At 46.4% G+C, this 15266-nt stretch overlaps 1 protein-coding gene across 2 annotated transcripts in view; it reads left to right on the top strand.

The window, feature by feature from the left end:
- Positions 1-15266, top strand: part of LOC119972507 (peroxidasin homolog) — a 674574-nt gene that overhangs the window by 464717 nt on the left and 194591 nt on the right. For both annotated transcript variants that reach the window (XM_038809326.1, XM_038809327.1), the window contains one exon: positions 10238-10396. In XM_038809326.1, coding sequence (XP_038665254.1) covers positions 10238-10396 — 159 coding nt within the window. The remainder of the gene's footprint in view (positions 1-10237; positions 10397-15266) is intronic.

Here is a 15266-nt window from a genome sequence, read left to right as displayed (position 1 = left end):
TGCGGGTGAAAAGGTATGGGTCAGAAATTATGCGAATGGCCCCACATGGGTAGCAGGAACGGTCAAGGCCAGGACAGGACCTGTGTCATATCAGATGCGTGTGGGAGAACACGTCGTAAAAAAGCACCTGGACCAGGTGCGGGCCTCAGATTTGTTTCCTCCTCTGGAGTGGACTCAGACCAGCATACCAAGGACCGTGGAGAGTCCTCTCCGACAAACTATTCCAGCCCCTCCTGCACCACTGGTGAGATCATCTGCCACCGTGGATGATGCCGCAGCTATGCCCCTGCTGCCACAGGAAGGGGGCAAATCGCCCCTCAGGTGCTCACATCGGAAAAGAAGGGCGCCTCGCCATTATACCCCCCTATGTCGGAGGCCGAAGTGAAGGATCCGGACCCGGCGCAGAAACAAAGCAGGAGACCAATGAGTCACGAGGACCATGGGAGCTCCTCAGTCTTTGTGGGGGGGGGGGGGGGGGTGTAATGACTTAGGCCAGGCCTTTGAGATTGGACAATTAAAATATGAGTTCCCTGATGATTAGTGACCCAATCAGGGAACCCCTTTATTTGTATATAACAGGGAGTGTCAGATCCTCTGCACTCCCGGCGTAGACAGCAAGCCGAATGCACCTGGTTGTTCGGCTGTTGGTTTTGTAAATAAAAGGAATTCTAGTGAAGGGACTTCGGCCTCTGTGAACTTATTATAGACATGCTGTTCCAAGGGATCTGAACTGAGCGTCAACGTTTCATGATATATCAATGATGTAGATGAAGGAATAGAGTCTTTTGCATCATAGTCAGCAGATGATGCTAAGTTGCGATGCAGAGTAATTTGTATAGATGTGAAAAGGAAACTAAAAGAACACAGATAGATTAAGGGGCAGATAAAGTCCAATGCCCAGAAGAGTGAGGTCATCCATGTTGATCTAAGAAAAAGCAATCACAATATTTTCTTGATGAGAAACTGGGCACTGTAGAGGAGCAAAGGCATTTGGGTTAAAAATGAAAATTCTGCAAATACCCAGCACACCTGGCAACATCTGTGGAGAAAGAAATGGAGATTATAGGCTGCTTTTTCGGAAGCCCATTGGAGTTGGCAATCTGGAGATCGAGCTTATAGAATTGGGCAGGAAGCAATATGATAATGACCAGATTCCTGGCAACAGGAATACTAAGCGACTCTGTCAGCTGTGCCAAGGTAACAAAAATGGAAACTCGCCCATTAGTGACAGGAATCTCTTATGCTTACTTTCCCACTTGAATATAATTTAAATGTAATTAGATGTGACTTAACCTTCTCCCCAGTTTGGTGAAACTCATATGCATCTCTCATGCCTTCAGAACACAGCCAATGAAAGTTTGTGACTTACATTGGCTTCCTTGATTCACTCTGAGGGTCTTTGACTTCTAGGAGACCCTGGGCGGGATCCTCAGTTCCCCGCCCCTGGAAATCCCGATCAGGCAGTGAAGCCCACGTCGGACCATAAACGGGATTGATGCTGGGTGGTAGGCCCGGTCTCCAATCTCTGCTCCTGCCCCACTGGCCGTAATGGGCACATGCAAACAGCTAATTTTCATTGATTTGAATGTAATTAATGGACTGGAAGCCTGAATCTCTTACTCCCCCTCCCCCACCATTATGCTCCGGGTCCCAGAGCGGGAACTCCACCAACGGGCTTTGGTTGAAGTGTTGTGATGCTCAGTCCTGATGTGATGGACCCCGAGGGGGTTCATGGGGGGTCAGCCTACTGTTCATGTGTCCCTTTGCCGCTGGCAGGCTGCAGAGGGATGGTCCACCAAGGGTCATTGCATTTGGGTGGGCTCGGACTGTGGGTAAAGGGTTGAGCCTGGGACCCTCTGCTGGGATAGGGGCCCAGTGCTGGACTACCTTCCAGCCCTGGGGCAACCTGAAATATCACTTTTGGCATGGTGATCTCTAGATCTTCTCCCTAGCTTGAATTCTTTAAACTCTGAAGTGGCCTTCTCTCTCTAGCTGCTCTTCCTGACAGCTGATGAGCAGCTCACAGTCCAGTGAAAAATGAAGCCAAGAAGACTTTACCTTTCCTAACATCTGCGCCCTCAACCCTGTGCCTTTGAAACTGTTGCTTTTTGAAGTTCCAGAGCCCTCCTAGAGTCAACACTTGAAAAGGCTTGAAATCCCCTGACATCCTTTGAAATGCTAAGTATTCATTCTATTTCACAGTGGAGTACATTTAACTTGCCTTTGATTGACAGCTTAATGGTTTAAGCACAGCTTCCAGGAGGTTTGTTTATTTATCTCTCTTCATGCTTGAATGCACCTGAAGCACCATCCATTGATCCTAAGCCACAATGTTTATGAAAATTCTTGTTATGATTGACAGCTGGTGACTACTTCAAAGCAGCTAAGTGGTTTTACTTCCTCTTTAACTGCAGAAAGCACTTAGCATTGTTGAAGTAGTCAGCAGCAAACAGAGGGGGTTGGTGAGGCTGAGGGGGTTGGGTGGGGGGGGGGGGTTGTGTCACCATCATGCATGATAGTGTGGGGGTTAGCAGATTACTCTTGTTCTTTTAAAACATTTACTTCATTTTTAAAAAATATTTCCAATTAAGGGGCAATTCAGCGTGGCCAATTCACCTACCCTGTACATCTTTGGTTGTGAGAGTGAGACCCACAAAGACAGAGAGAGAACGTGCAAACTCCACATGGACAGTGACCCGGGGCTGGGATCGAAATCGGGTCCTCGGCTAATCAATGGGCCACCATGCCCCCCCCCCCCCCCCCCCCCACGCATTACTCTTGTGGTTCGAGGGATGATGTCCCTTCTTAGTAAAGTGTTGGGGGTGTCCCGCTCGTCAGTGGAGGGATGGGGGGCGGGGGAGCCAACATTTGAGGTGGGTGGGGGGGGGTGGGAGTGGGAGGGTTCCTGTCTCTGGGGTTTGGGGTGCCCAATTAAAATAGCAGACTGACCCCAGTAAATTCCGGGAAACCGCCGTGTTCGGTGCAATGCATGTTTATGCATAGTCAAGCCATGAAAATCCCCATCGATGCTTCTCACGGTAATGGGACACAGTCCCGATTCTCCGCTGGCGGGAGAACTTAGACTCCAAATGGAGAATCCAGGCCTCATCACAGGGCACTGAGTTCATCTTGGAGACATTTTCTCTGTGTGAAAGCTTACTGAGCTGACATTCTGAGGGACAGAACCTCAGGCAGGAAACTCTCAACTCACAAGTACTGGCTTCATAATTTAAAGGGGAGTACACAGCTGAGGTGCTGAGGGGTCATTCCTTAATGAGGCATCACAGATCTGAATCCCTAAGGGGAGGACACTTAGGGAGCTTCCTGCAAAGCAGAGGTAGTGGTAACTCAGGAATCAGCCACTTGCGGATCTGCCGACTGGATTGTGACATCTCAGACCTCAGCTCCACTGAATGATCTTGTGTGATGAGGGAGGAATCTTCTCCTTGGATTTTGGAATAACCTTTTATGCTGGTGCAAAACAAATTCAGCTTTTTACAGATTTAAACAATGGAGCTTTCTTTAAAAGCTTGCAAGACAATTTTCAATCAACTGGCTGACTCTTCATTAAATATGGTGCCAGCTCCTTCACAGCCATGCCTTCCCCACCCTCCAACCCCATGATCTGTGGCCAACATCACCTGCATTCATAAGCATGCCACCATGTAATCAAGTTCAGCCAACTACCACAGACACACGCAAGATCCCCGGTGACTTCTAAGCTGCCGGTGACAGCATTGACTATTGGACAAATTCTAGCGGGGCATTTCAGATCAATGACCCTTCATTGGAACATTTTGAAATGTTGGCCATTACCTAATGGCCTCGTTGTGCCAGACTCAATGATGTAACAAGGCCATTAAATCTCGCAAGTGACGCTAGGAACATCTCAGATCTTGCGAGACGGCGCAATCTGGATCTTTACCTCACTGGGCGTGACGCAGATTAACAAATTTAAATGAGCCATTAGGAGGCAGGGTGGCAACATGGTACTCCCACTGGCACCTGCTGGCACATTGCCACTGCCACTCAAGCACACTGGCAGTGCCACTATAGCACTTCTAGGGCCCCAGGCAGCACTGCAGGGCTGGCAGGGGCTTTTCCAGAGTGCCAGATTGGCAGTGCCTAAGTGGAAACGATCGGGCCCGAGGGTGCATTGCCTTTAAGAGGTGAAGTGAGGGGCTCGAGGACCCTCTGAGAGGTAAGTTGCAGCAGTGGGGGTAGGGGTCCAGAGGCTACGGTGGAGAAGCTGAGGGAGCGTCGAAAGATAAGGCAGCATTTTAAAATTGTGCCCTTATCCACGGATACTCTTTCTGCACTGGTGAGCTGTGCTCATGAGGTAAGTGTGGTCTCGGTGGGGCGTTCCCGACTAAAGCCAAAAAAAGGGCAGAGCACTGTTCGATCGCGGGGTCATGGTGGAGCCCTACAGGGGCCGGCGTGGAACAAAGGAGTGCCCCCACATTACAGGCCCGCCCGCAGTGGGCCCCGATCGCGGGCCTGGCCACCGTGGGAGCCCACCCCGATGTTGGATCCCCCGCGCCTTCCCGAGGACCGCCCCAGCCGACTTACCTGCCAGGTCCCGCTGTGTGGTACCATATGTAACCCATGCCAGTGGGACTGACCAAAAACAGATGGCCGCTTGGTCCATCGGGGCCCGGAGAATTGCCAAGGGGGGCGCTGCCAATGGCCCCCAACTGGCGTGGCGTGAATCCCACCCCCGCCTGAAAAACGACGCCAGAGATTACGGCAGCCGGTATCGGGGCGGGATTCATGCCGACCCGCCGGTCGTTTTGCGACCGGGCAGGGGTTTGAAGAATCTCGCCCCCCAATTCGTAGAACTGGGTTCGGTTCCTGGACTTCAGGAAGGACATATAGGGAGGGATTTTCCGACCCCCCCCCCCCCCCGTCAGCTCGGAGAATCCCTGGGGGGGCGGCGTAAATCCCGCCCTGCCACTCCAAAGCCGGCGGTAATATTCTCCGACGACGGTTTTTGGGAGGGGTTTAAGCCACGCCAGTCGGGGTCGTTGGCAGCGGTTCCCCTGGCAATTCTACGGGCCCCGATGGGCTGAGCGTCAGTTCCTGGCCACTCCTGCCGGCGTACAATGGACATAGTCCCACACGGCGGGACCTGGGTGGTGGGCCATCTAGGGGAGTCCTCGGGGTGGGGGGGCCATTGGGGAATCCTGCCCCGGGGGAGGGCCTCCACGGTGGCCTGGCCCGCGAGCGAGGCCCATCGATCTGCGGGCAGGCCTGTACCTTGGGGGCACTCCTTCTTTCCGCGCCAGCCTCTGTCAGGCTCCGCCATGGCTGGCACAGAGAAGAACGCCCCTGCGCATGCACAGGAACATGCAAGCCGGTCTGCGCAAGCACGGAACTACGCCGACGGTTCTGCGCATGCGCCAACTCACACCGGCCCTTCGGCGCCGGTTGGCACGGCGCCAACCCCTCTGGCGCTGGCCTAGCCCCCAGAAGGGCGGAGGATTTCACAACTTCTGGTTGGCACGCCGCTGGAGTGGTTCACGCCATTCTTGGCGCTGGCGTCGGGCCATCCCGCCAATTGCAGGAGAATCCCGCCCATAGGCTTTAGAAATAATTCATGACAGATTTAGTGTGGCCAACCCACCTAACCTGTGCATCTTTGGACTGTGGAAGGAAACCGGGGTCACTCGAGTCCAGAATTGAACTCCGATCCCTGGCACTGTGAAGCAGCAGTGCTAACCACTGTGTCACCATGCCACTCTTCATTTAAGCAATGCACTGCTTTTCTATTCTTCCTGCCAAAATGAACAGGCACAAATTTTCCCACATTATGCTCTAAGAGGCAAATCTTTGCCCACTTATTTAAACTACCTAAATCCATTTGTAGACATTCCACATCCCCTGTACAACTTATTTTCCACCCTATCTATGTGTCATCAGCAAACGTAAAGATTTAAATTATGGCAGTATAAAAAGTCACAAGGCCCGAGAAGGTAAATTAAACAGCATTTAATAAGTCAACATGAAGTAAAGGCCGTAACGCGGCTTACAGCTCACAGGCCCCAGTCGCGACTACCAGAAGTGCCGATCCCAATTTGGGCCGGCTTTAATAGGGCAAATTTACAAGCCCCAGCTAGGTGGGCCTCTGCCCACGAGCAGATGAACTCATATTCCACAAGTCCCATGGCGAGATCAATTGAGGTGTCCCGTGGGTCTCATGTGCGTGACATTAGGCAGGTTGCAGATACTTGCCTAGTATTCCCTAGAGTATGGAAGTTTGAAGGGTCATCTAATTGGAATGTTTAAAAGATATACAGATTCAATGTGCAGATAAAGCAAAGCTAATTTTCCAGCTGGGGAAATCTGGAATAAAAGGGTACAATCTTGAAATGTGAGCAGTACTTTTTCACATAAATGATAGTAGAAATCTAAAATTCTCTCCCTCAAAAGGCAGTGGATGCTGATTCTATTCTAATTTTCATGAGGCACAAAAATGAATGAGTTGAGGATATCAAGGAGTGTGGAACAATGGAAGGTGAATGGTAAATAAGTTGTGATCAGCTATGAAGTAATTTAAAGACAGAATGGATTCAAGAGGCTGAAATGCCTTCTTCTGGCCCTATGTTCCTTTGCAGAGGCTGCACAATTTACAGATGGAGATTGAAAGCTATACACAGATTGGCTGATTTTCACTATTGCCAGGAGCAATTAATAGAACATGTGACACTCAAAGTCCCAGATAACAAGTGGCTCAGTTTTATCAACAGGAAAGTTTTCACTCTATTTATATCTAGCAACAGTGATACTGGTCAAGTTACAGAATCCCTACAGTCCAGAAAGAGGTCAAAGGAACATAGGGCCAGAAGAAGGCATTTCAGCTTCTTGAATCCCTACAGTCCAGAAAGAGGTAATTCAGCCCATTGAGTGAGCACTGACCCTCTGAATATAAGAACATAAGAACTAGGAGCAGGAGTAGGCCATCTGGCCCTTAGAGCCTGCTCCGCCATTCAATGAGATAATGGCTGATCTTTTGTGGACTCACCTCCACTTTTCGGCCTGAACACCATAACCCTTAATCCCTTTATTCTTCAAAAAACTATCTATCTTTATCGTAAAAAACATTTAATGAAGGAGCCTCAACTGCTTCACTGGGCAAGGAATTCCATAGATTCACAACCCTTTGGGTGAAGAAGTTCCTCCTAAACTCAGTCCTAAATCTACTTCCCCTTATTTTGAGGCTATGTCCCCTAGTTCTGCTTTCACCCGCCAGTGGAAACAATCTGCCCACATCTATCATAGAACATAGAACATAGAACGATACAGCGCAGTACAGGCCCTTCGGCCCTCGATGTTGCACCGACATGGAAAAAAACTAAAGACCATCTAACCTACACTATGCCCTTATCATCCATATGCTTATCCAATAAATTTTTAAATGCCCTCAATGTTGGCGAGTTCACTACTGTTGCAGGTAGGGCATTCCACGGCCTCACCACTCTTTGCGTAAAAAACCCACCTCTGACCTCTGTCCTATATCTATTACCCCTCAATTTAAGGCTATGTCCCCTCGTGCTAGCCACCTCCATCCGCGGGAGAAGGCTCTCGCTGTCCACCCTATCTAACCCTCTGATCATTTTGTATGCCTCTATTAAGTCACCTCTTAACCTTCTTCTCTCTAACGAAAACAACCTCAAGTCCATCAGCCTTTCCTCATAAGATTTTCCCTCCATACCAGGCAACATCCTGGTAAATCTCCTCTGCACCCGTTCCAAGGCTTCCACGTCCTTCCTATAATGAGGCGACCAGAACTGTACGCAATACTCCAAATGCGGCCGTACTAGAGTTTTGTACAACTGCAACATGACCTCATGGCTCCGGAACTCAATCCCTCTACCAATAAAGGCCAACACACCATAGGCCTTCTTCACAACCCTATCAACCTGGGTGGCAACTTTCAGGGATCTATGTACATGGACACCGAGATCCCTCTGCTCATCCACACTACCAAGAATTTTACCATTAGCCAAATATTCCGCATTCCTGTTATTCTTTCCAAAGTGAATCACCTCACACTTCTCCACATTAAACTCCATTTGCCACCTCTCAGCCCAGCTCTGCAGCTTATCTATGTCCCTCTGTAACCTGCAACATCCTTCCGCACTGTCTACAACTCCACCGACTTTAGTGTCGTCTGCAAATTTACTCACCCAACCTTCTGCGCCCTCCTCTAGGTCATTTATAAAAATGACAAACAGCAACGGCCCCAGAACAGATCCTTGTGGTACGCCACTCGTAACTGAACTCCATTCTGAACATTTCCCATCAACTACCACTCTCTGTCTTCTTTCAACTAGCCAATTTCTGATCCACATCTCTAAATCACCCTCAATCCCCAGCCTCCGTATTTTCTGCAATAGCCGACCGTGGGGAACCTTATCAAACGCTTTACTGAAATCCATATACACCACATCAACTGCTCTACCCTCGTCTACCTGTTCAGTCACCTTCTCAAAGAACTCGATAAGGTTTGTGAGGCATGACCTACCCTTCACAAAACCATGCTGACTATCCCTAATCATATTATTCCTATCTAGATGATTATAAATCATATCTTTTATAATCCTCTCCAAGACCTTACCCACCACAGACGTTAGGCTCACCGGCCTATAGTTACCGGGGTTATCTCTACTCCCCTTCTTGAACAAAGGGACCACATTTGCTATCCTCCAGTCCTCTGGCACTATTCCTGTAGCCAATGATGACCTAAAAATCAAAGCCAAAGGCTCAGCAATCTCTTCCCTGGCTTCCCAGAGAATCCTAGGATAAATCCCATCCGGCCCCGGGGACTTATCTATTTTCACCTTGTCCAGAATTGCCAACACTTCTTCCCTACGCACCTCAATGCCATCTATTCTAATAGCCTGGGTCTCAGCATTCTCCTCCACAATATTATCTTTTTCTTGAGTGAATACTGACGAAAAGTATTCATTTAGTATCTCGCTTATCTCCTCAGCCTCCACACACAACTTCCCACCACTGTCCTTGACTGGCCCTACTCTTACCCTAGTCATTCTTTTATTCCTGACATACCTATAGAAAGCTTTTGGGTTTTCCTTGATCCTACCTGCCAAAGACTTCTCATGTCCCCTCCTTGCTCGTCTCAGCTCTCTCTTTAGATCCTTCCTCGCTTCCTTGTAACTATCAAACGCCCCAACTGAAACTTCATGCCTCATCTTCACATAGGCCTCCTTCTTCCTCTTAACAAGAGATTCCACTTCTTTGGTAAACCACGGTTCCCTCGCTCGACCCCTTCTGTCTGTTCTATTCCTATCTATTCTCTTCATAATTTTATATGTTTCTATAAGATACCCCCGCATCCTTCTAAATTCCAACGAGTACAGTCCCATTCAACTCAACCTCTCCTCGTAATCCAACCCCCTCAACTCTGGGATTAACCTAGTGAATCTCCTCTGCACACCTTCCAAAGCCAGTAAGTCCTTTCTCAGGTAAGGAGAACAAAACTGAACACAATACTCCAGGTGTGGCCTCACTAACACCTTATACAATTGTAGCATAACCTCCCTAGTCTTAAACTTAGTCATCCTTCTAGCAATGAAGGACAAAACTCTATTCGCCTTCTTAATCACCTGTTGCACCTGTAAACCAATTTTTTGCGACTCCTGCCCCAGGACACCCAGGACCCTCTGCACAGCAGCATGTTTGAATATTTTATCATTTAAACAATAATCCCTTTTGCTGTTATTCCGACCAAAATGAAAGAGTACTCTTCCCAAGGTCACTTCCCCCTCCCTAATCCAATAATCTCTTAACCTAACCTACACATTGTTTGGACACTAAGGGGCAATTTAGAATGGTCAATCCACCTAACCTGCACATCTTTGGACTGTGGGTGGAAACTGGAGCACCCGGAGGAAACCCATGCAGGCACGGGGAGAATGTGCAAACTCCACAGTCAAACAGACAGTCACCTGAGGCCAGAATTGAACCTGGGTCCCTGGTGCTGTGAGTGCTAAGCACTGTGACATCGTGCCATCCACAAATCATTGATATTTAAAAAAATATATTTTCCTCTATGTAATCGTCGTTATAATACAACAACCATAATTATTATGGAACAAAGAACCAATAGCATCAATGGAAAAGAGTTTTAGATTTACTGCTGCTTCAATTATGTATTATTTTAACAATGTTTTGTTTTGCATTGACTGAAGAAATGCTTCCTTACTTCCCATTACAGGAGGTCAACTACCCAATGACAGAAGACATGCAGTATTACCCACAGGAACACTGAGGATTGTCGAAGTAGCCCTTCATGATCAGGGCCAATATGAATGCCAGGCTATCAGTATCGTTCAAGTTAAACTAGTCCCAGTGCATCTAAAAGTGCGGCCCAAAGGTATATTTATTTCCACAGAATTTGTTATCTTTAATGTTGTAGTCTCTGTACAAAGTATAAATGAGAGGTTTGCATGTGCTAGGAAGTTCACATCCAGCGATGTGAACAACATAAACTATTATCATTATTGTACTGTGTTAAATTTTAAAAGAAAATTTGTGATTTTTTAATACAATATATACTATTTTAAGCATTCTTACTGAGAGTGACTGCCAATGTCAGGACATTCCTTTATTTTAGATGCTCCATTACAACTTGAAATTGCAAGACAGTCTTGTTTGATTGGAGTACAGATCAGGAAATTGCATTCAAGAGTCTGCACACCAGACTATCATTCTTAACATTTTCTATTATTTTCTATCCTTGAACCATATTTAAATGGTTGTAAAATTAGGTGTATTGCAAATCAGGTATACTAAGTTCCATAGCTCTTTATAGAGGTCTTCATAGGACTGGTGTGGATTGCACACATGTTGTAGGGTGGGGTGAAGTGGGAGCTTGTGTCACTGGGCTGTACTTGGTGCCTGTTGTCCTCTGTCATGCTGCTATATTCTCCTATGCTGGATTGTATAGCTGTCACATTCTCCTCCATTGTGATGCCACGTAGCAATGTGCCCATGTGGAAAGCTATCCCTTATTCAAAGCTAATGGGGTTAGCGAGAGCAGACAGCAATCCACGCATGACTGTGCGTCAGAGGTCCTACAGATTTTAACTCATGAGATTCCATTGAAATGCCATTCAGCTGATTCGGTGTGCACCAGGATATTCATTACACGTCACAGAATTCCCACAGTGCAGAAGGAGGCCATTCAGCCGATCAAGTCTGCACCTACCCTCTGAAGGAACTCCCTAATTAGGTCCACACACCCACCCTATCGCTGTAACTCCAACTAACATTTTTGGACACTAAGAGGCAATTTAGCATGGCCGAGCAACCTCACCTACACATCTTTGGACTGTGGGAGGAAACCAGAGCACCAGGAGGCAACTCACATAGACACGGAGAGAATGTGAAAACTCCACTTAGACAGTTATCCAAGGTCGGAATTGAACCCGGATCCCTGGCGCTGTGAGGGAACAGTGCTAACCACTGTGCCACCATGCCACTCTAGCATTGGAAGAAGCTCCATAGCAGCATGGAAAGTGCGGGAGGGGATGTTTTCAACATTTTGTGTAGAGTGGGACGATAGGATTAGAGATGTTGGGCTGGATTCTCTGCCGGCGGGATGCTCCGTTTTGCCGGCAGCCTGGGGGTTTCCCGACGGCGTGGGGCTGCCCCACAATGGGAAACCTTATTGACCAGCTGGCGATATGGAACATCCCGCTGGCATGCTGAACCAGAAATCTCAGTAAAAAAAACTTGGAAAATATTTTTTTACATTTATCCAACCAGAGCTCATTGGTTTTCTGATAGAATCTGGTTCACATTCCATTGGGGCCTCATGCACAAAAACTGTGGATCAGTGCACAATCGAATCCTGGCTCCACGATAAAAGAAATAGAAATGCTGCAACTAACTTTCCAGTGGCCGCCACTAGCAGTCCCTCTAAAGATCATTGGTTTGACTGCAAAATGCTTGATGAAACTTTGGATGCAGAAGTCATGCGCAATCAAATTTTGCAATGGAGCTAACATTGTTTTCAGCTGTGTCCTGGATGCCTGTGGAGGAACCTTAAACATACTTCTGGTGTGAAATGTGAGCATATGCACCGCCTAACATATTGAACTCTTAAATGTTGATTTATGGCCATAAAGTGACCCAATCTCCAGGCTTTGATGAAATAAGATTCTTAGGATGGCAAGAATTTTTCAGGTTAACTCATGATCAGAGAGGCCGGTATCAATCACAAGTATCAGTCTCACCTTGTCTTTTCCTTTTATCAGGAAATAGACAGAGTTTAAGTAATTTATATTTGTATTGTGTGTTTGGAATAAAGTATATGTTTAAGTAAGCTTAATTTATGTTCCTGTCTTTGTGTGTTAAGAAACAGTTCACAACCTCAGTTTAGCTTCAAGCTAAACAAAGGTGCCGACAAACCTCTAGGCTTAGTTTCACTTTAGACTTTGTCTGCTTTGCCATGGGGGTTTTAGGATGTAAGAGCAATTATGGGGTTTTAAAAATGACTTAGCAACAAGGGGCTCACACTGAAAAGCAGAAGCACTTGTGTCAGTTTGTAACCAGGTAACCCAGAGGCAAGAACCTTTCCAGAGAAACTGCCAGAAAAGGCAGGACAATACAGAGGGACAGAAAGCAAGTCCCAGACTCTTAGAACAAAATGAGAGAGGAAGGTTCCAGGAAGACCGAGAAGTTAAAGAACAAGATCATGTTTGATGAAGTTAAAGTCATGGGCAGAAAAAGGGCCCTGAATTAAAGAGACAGTTGCATGATGCAGGTGATTTAAAGTTGGCTAGTGAGAAGCTAGATTTTGTGATGAACTTAAGTTTGGTGACATATTAATGCACCCTGTGAAGCAGTGGTTTTCTTTTTGTGTGGCTCGATACTTGAGAGATTGTGGAAGGTTAAATGCACAGGGCTTTCCAGGGCAGATAAATACTGAAAGGAGAGAGTGAAATATTTGATGAAGGCATCTGTAATGAACTCCAATTGGCTTTATTGGTTGGCCAATTGGAGTATGAGCTCCCTCAATGATAGCTCATTGAAGGGGCCCATATAATCACCTGTGTAGGCTTTGTGAGCAGTCTTAAGTTGACTGGACTGCTAGCAGCACTGTTTGTAGCTGCTCCTGTAATATCGTTATTGTAAATAACTATTGGTGTGGTGACGGAACTCCTGCCTCCCGTGGATTACTACAGCATCAGAGAGAAAGTGTTTCTTGAGAGAACATTCCAAGGCACGTTCTCCAAGAGCGGAGTTTGGAAATTCTCGTGTGTAAGACAGAGTTCCAGTGAGAGCAGTTGGCTCACAGCGTAACACATATCTGGAGGGGATTTAATGAGAACTCCATAGAACTTGTATTGGGTGGCACCTGTTACTTGGTTTTAGAGTGTGGTATATCTGACCAGTTTGCCTATTGGTTTACATGAACTGTGTACTTACTGAGATCATTGGAGTCAAGATCGATTTTGTAACTTGTTTCAGTGTGTCAAGAATATAATAAAATAAGAATGGAGATAATGGTCACAAAGACTTGTTTTTTCAACCTCTGTATCAGAGGTTGCAGTTTGTACATCATAGCCTCTGCTTAACTGGAAAATATAAAAATGTAATCATTCCCTCTGTCTTGGAATATTGAATTTTCACAAGTATATTAAAGGTATTAGAATTATTCTATTTCCATCTCTTTGGGATTCCAAGCCCCCTAAAGTTTTAATTCCTGTCAAATTTGGCAATCTTATGATATAACTCATTAAAAATGAAACCAGTTTTATTCCGCGTACAAGTACTGCAACTACTGCAGATTACTTACGCAAAATGTTGGGTTACTGTCAAATTCCCAACTAGCCCATTGGTTGAATGCTTGGATTTGGTTTTCAATTGAATCATTAATTTTGTTGTCATTTGACAAAAGGCAGATTCGAAAGAGATTCATATGGTATCATGTATTTCATTTACAATCACTATTACAAGAAGTGCTGCAATATATTAAACGTCTATAATGGAACTGGGACTTGTATTTCAAGAAATTGCCCTGACTAAAATAAGCATTAACAAAATTAATGTTTTTTGATTACTTATGATAGAATTGGCCTTTTAAGAGGTCTTATGGAAAAAATGCGTGCCAAAAGTTTGTTATGTTTAATAAAAAAGCAAGAATAACTGCAATAATATAATCATTTATATTATGAGATCTAATTGGAAAGAGAGGCAATGATGCGATTCATTATTGATTTGAATTAAAACATTGTGTTTGTCGACAAATGAAAAAACAATTCCAAATGAAGGTTTTCATGAAGTTAATACCCTTCTAAATTTGGGGTTATATTGGAAGGCGGCAGTGATGAAAAATAGTTTCTAATAATTAAAATATATGTGGAAGCATGTAACCTTTTATTATGCTGTGTTGTGAAGCATGTGGTGAAATCTGGAAGGTTCCAAATTCTTTATTCACCTGTCTCGGGTGGTTAAAGAAAAAACCTGCATTTATATGGAACTTTTAAAAATCTCATGGAATACAAAAATGTTTCACAGCCAATGAAGTGCTTTAAAGTGTCGTCACTTAATGTAGGAATCACAGCAAAAGATTTGCACGTAGTGACACTCTCTCAAACAACAATGCTGTTACAAAGAAGAGATTTATAATATTGTTATGTTTTGGAGCCATGTTTAATTTGGGGTGAAATGAAGACCTATTCTTACATTTGTAGGGAGCTGTTGAAGATTAAAGGAAGGCCTGGGCTGTTTTGATGAAACAAAGTACAAGGGGCTGGATTATCTCACACTCCCCCCGAGAATCTTCAATTCTCCTCCCCCCGAAAATCGGAGTACTCGTGGAGTACGCCGCGCCGAGTATCCACTGCCTCAGGCATTGCCTGAGGCCCGCCCTGTGATGCTCCATCTCCGAACGGCTGAATTCCCAACGGCGTGGGACATGTGTGGTCCACCGTCTGTGATCCTTGCGTGGCAGTTGCGGACTCAGTCTGGGGACGCCACAGTCGGGGGAGGGCCGATCGGCGGGCAGGAGGGGCTTCATTCGGGGCTGGGGGCAATGTGTGGGGGCCATCCGGAGTGCGCGAGCGACTGATGCAGGGCACTATTTTGCCGGCCCAGGCCTGCGGGTTGAGTCTGCCATGGAACCTGGAGGGCGCTGTCTGCATGCGCGGCGTCTGACCCGAAGTGCGAGGGGGACGTGTCTGCAGCTAGAGCTGTGAGCTCTATGACGGCTGCCTATTAGCCCCCAGCAGAACGGG

Source organism: Scyliorhinus canicula, chromosome 10, assembly GCF_902713615.1.
Source record: "Scyliorhinus canicula chromosome 10, sScyCan1.1, whole genome shotgun sequence".
Lineage (NCBI taxonomy): Eukaryota > Metazoa > Chordata > Chondrichthyes > Carcharhiniformes > Scyliorhinidae > Scyliorhinus > Scyliorhinus canicula.
The sequence above is the reverse complement of the archived record's forward strand: the minus strand, read 5'-3'. Positions and strand labels throughout refer to the sequence as shown.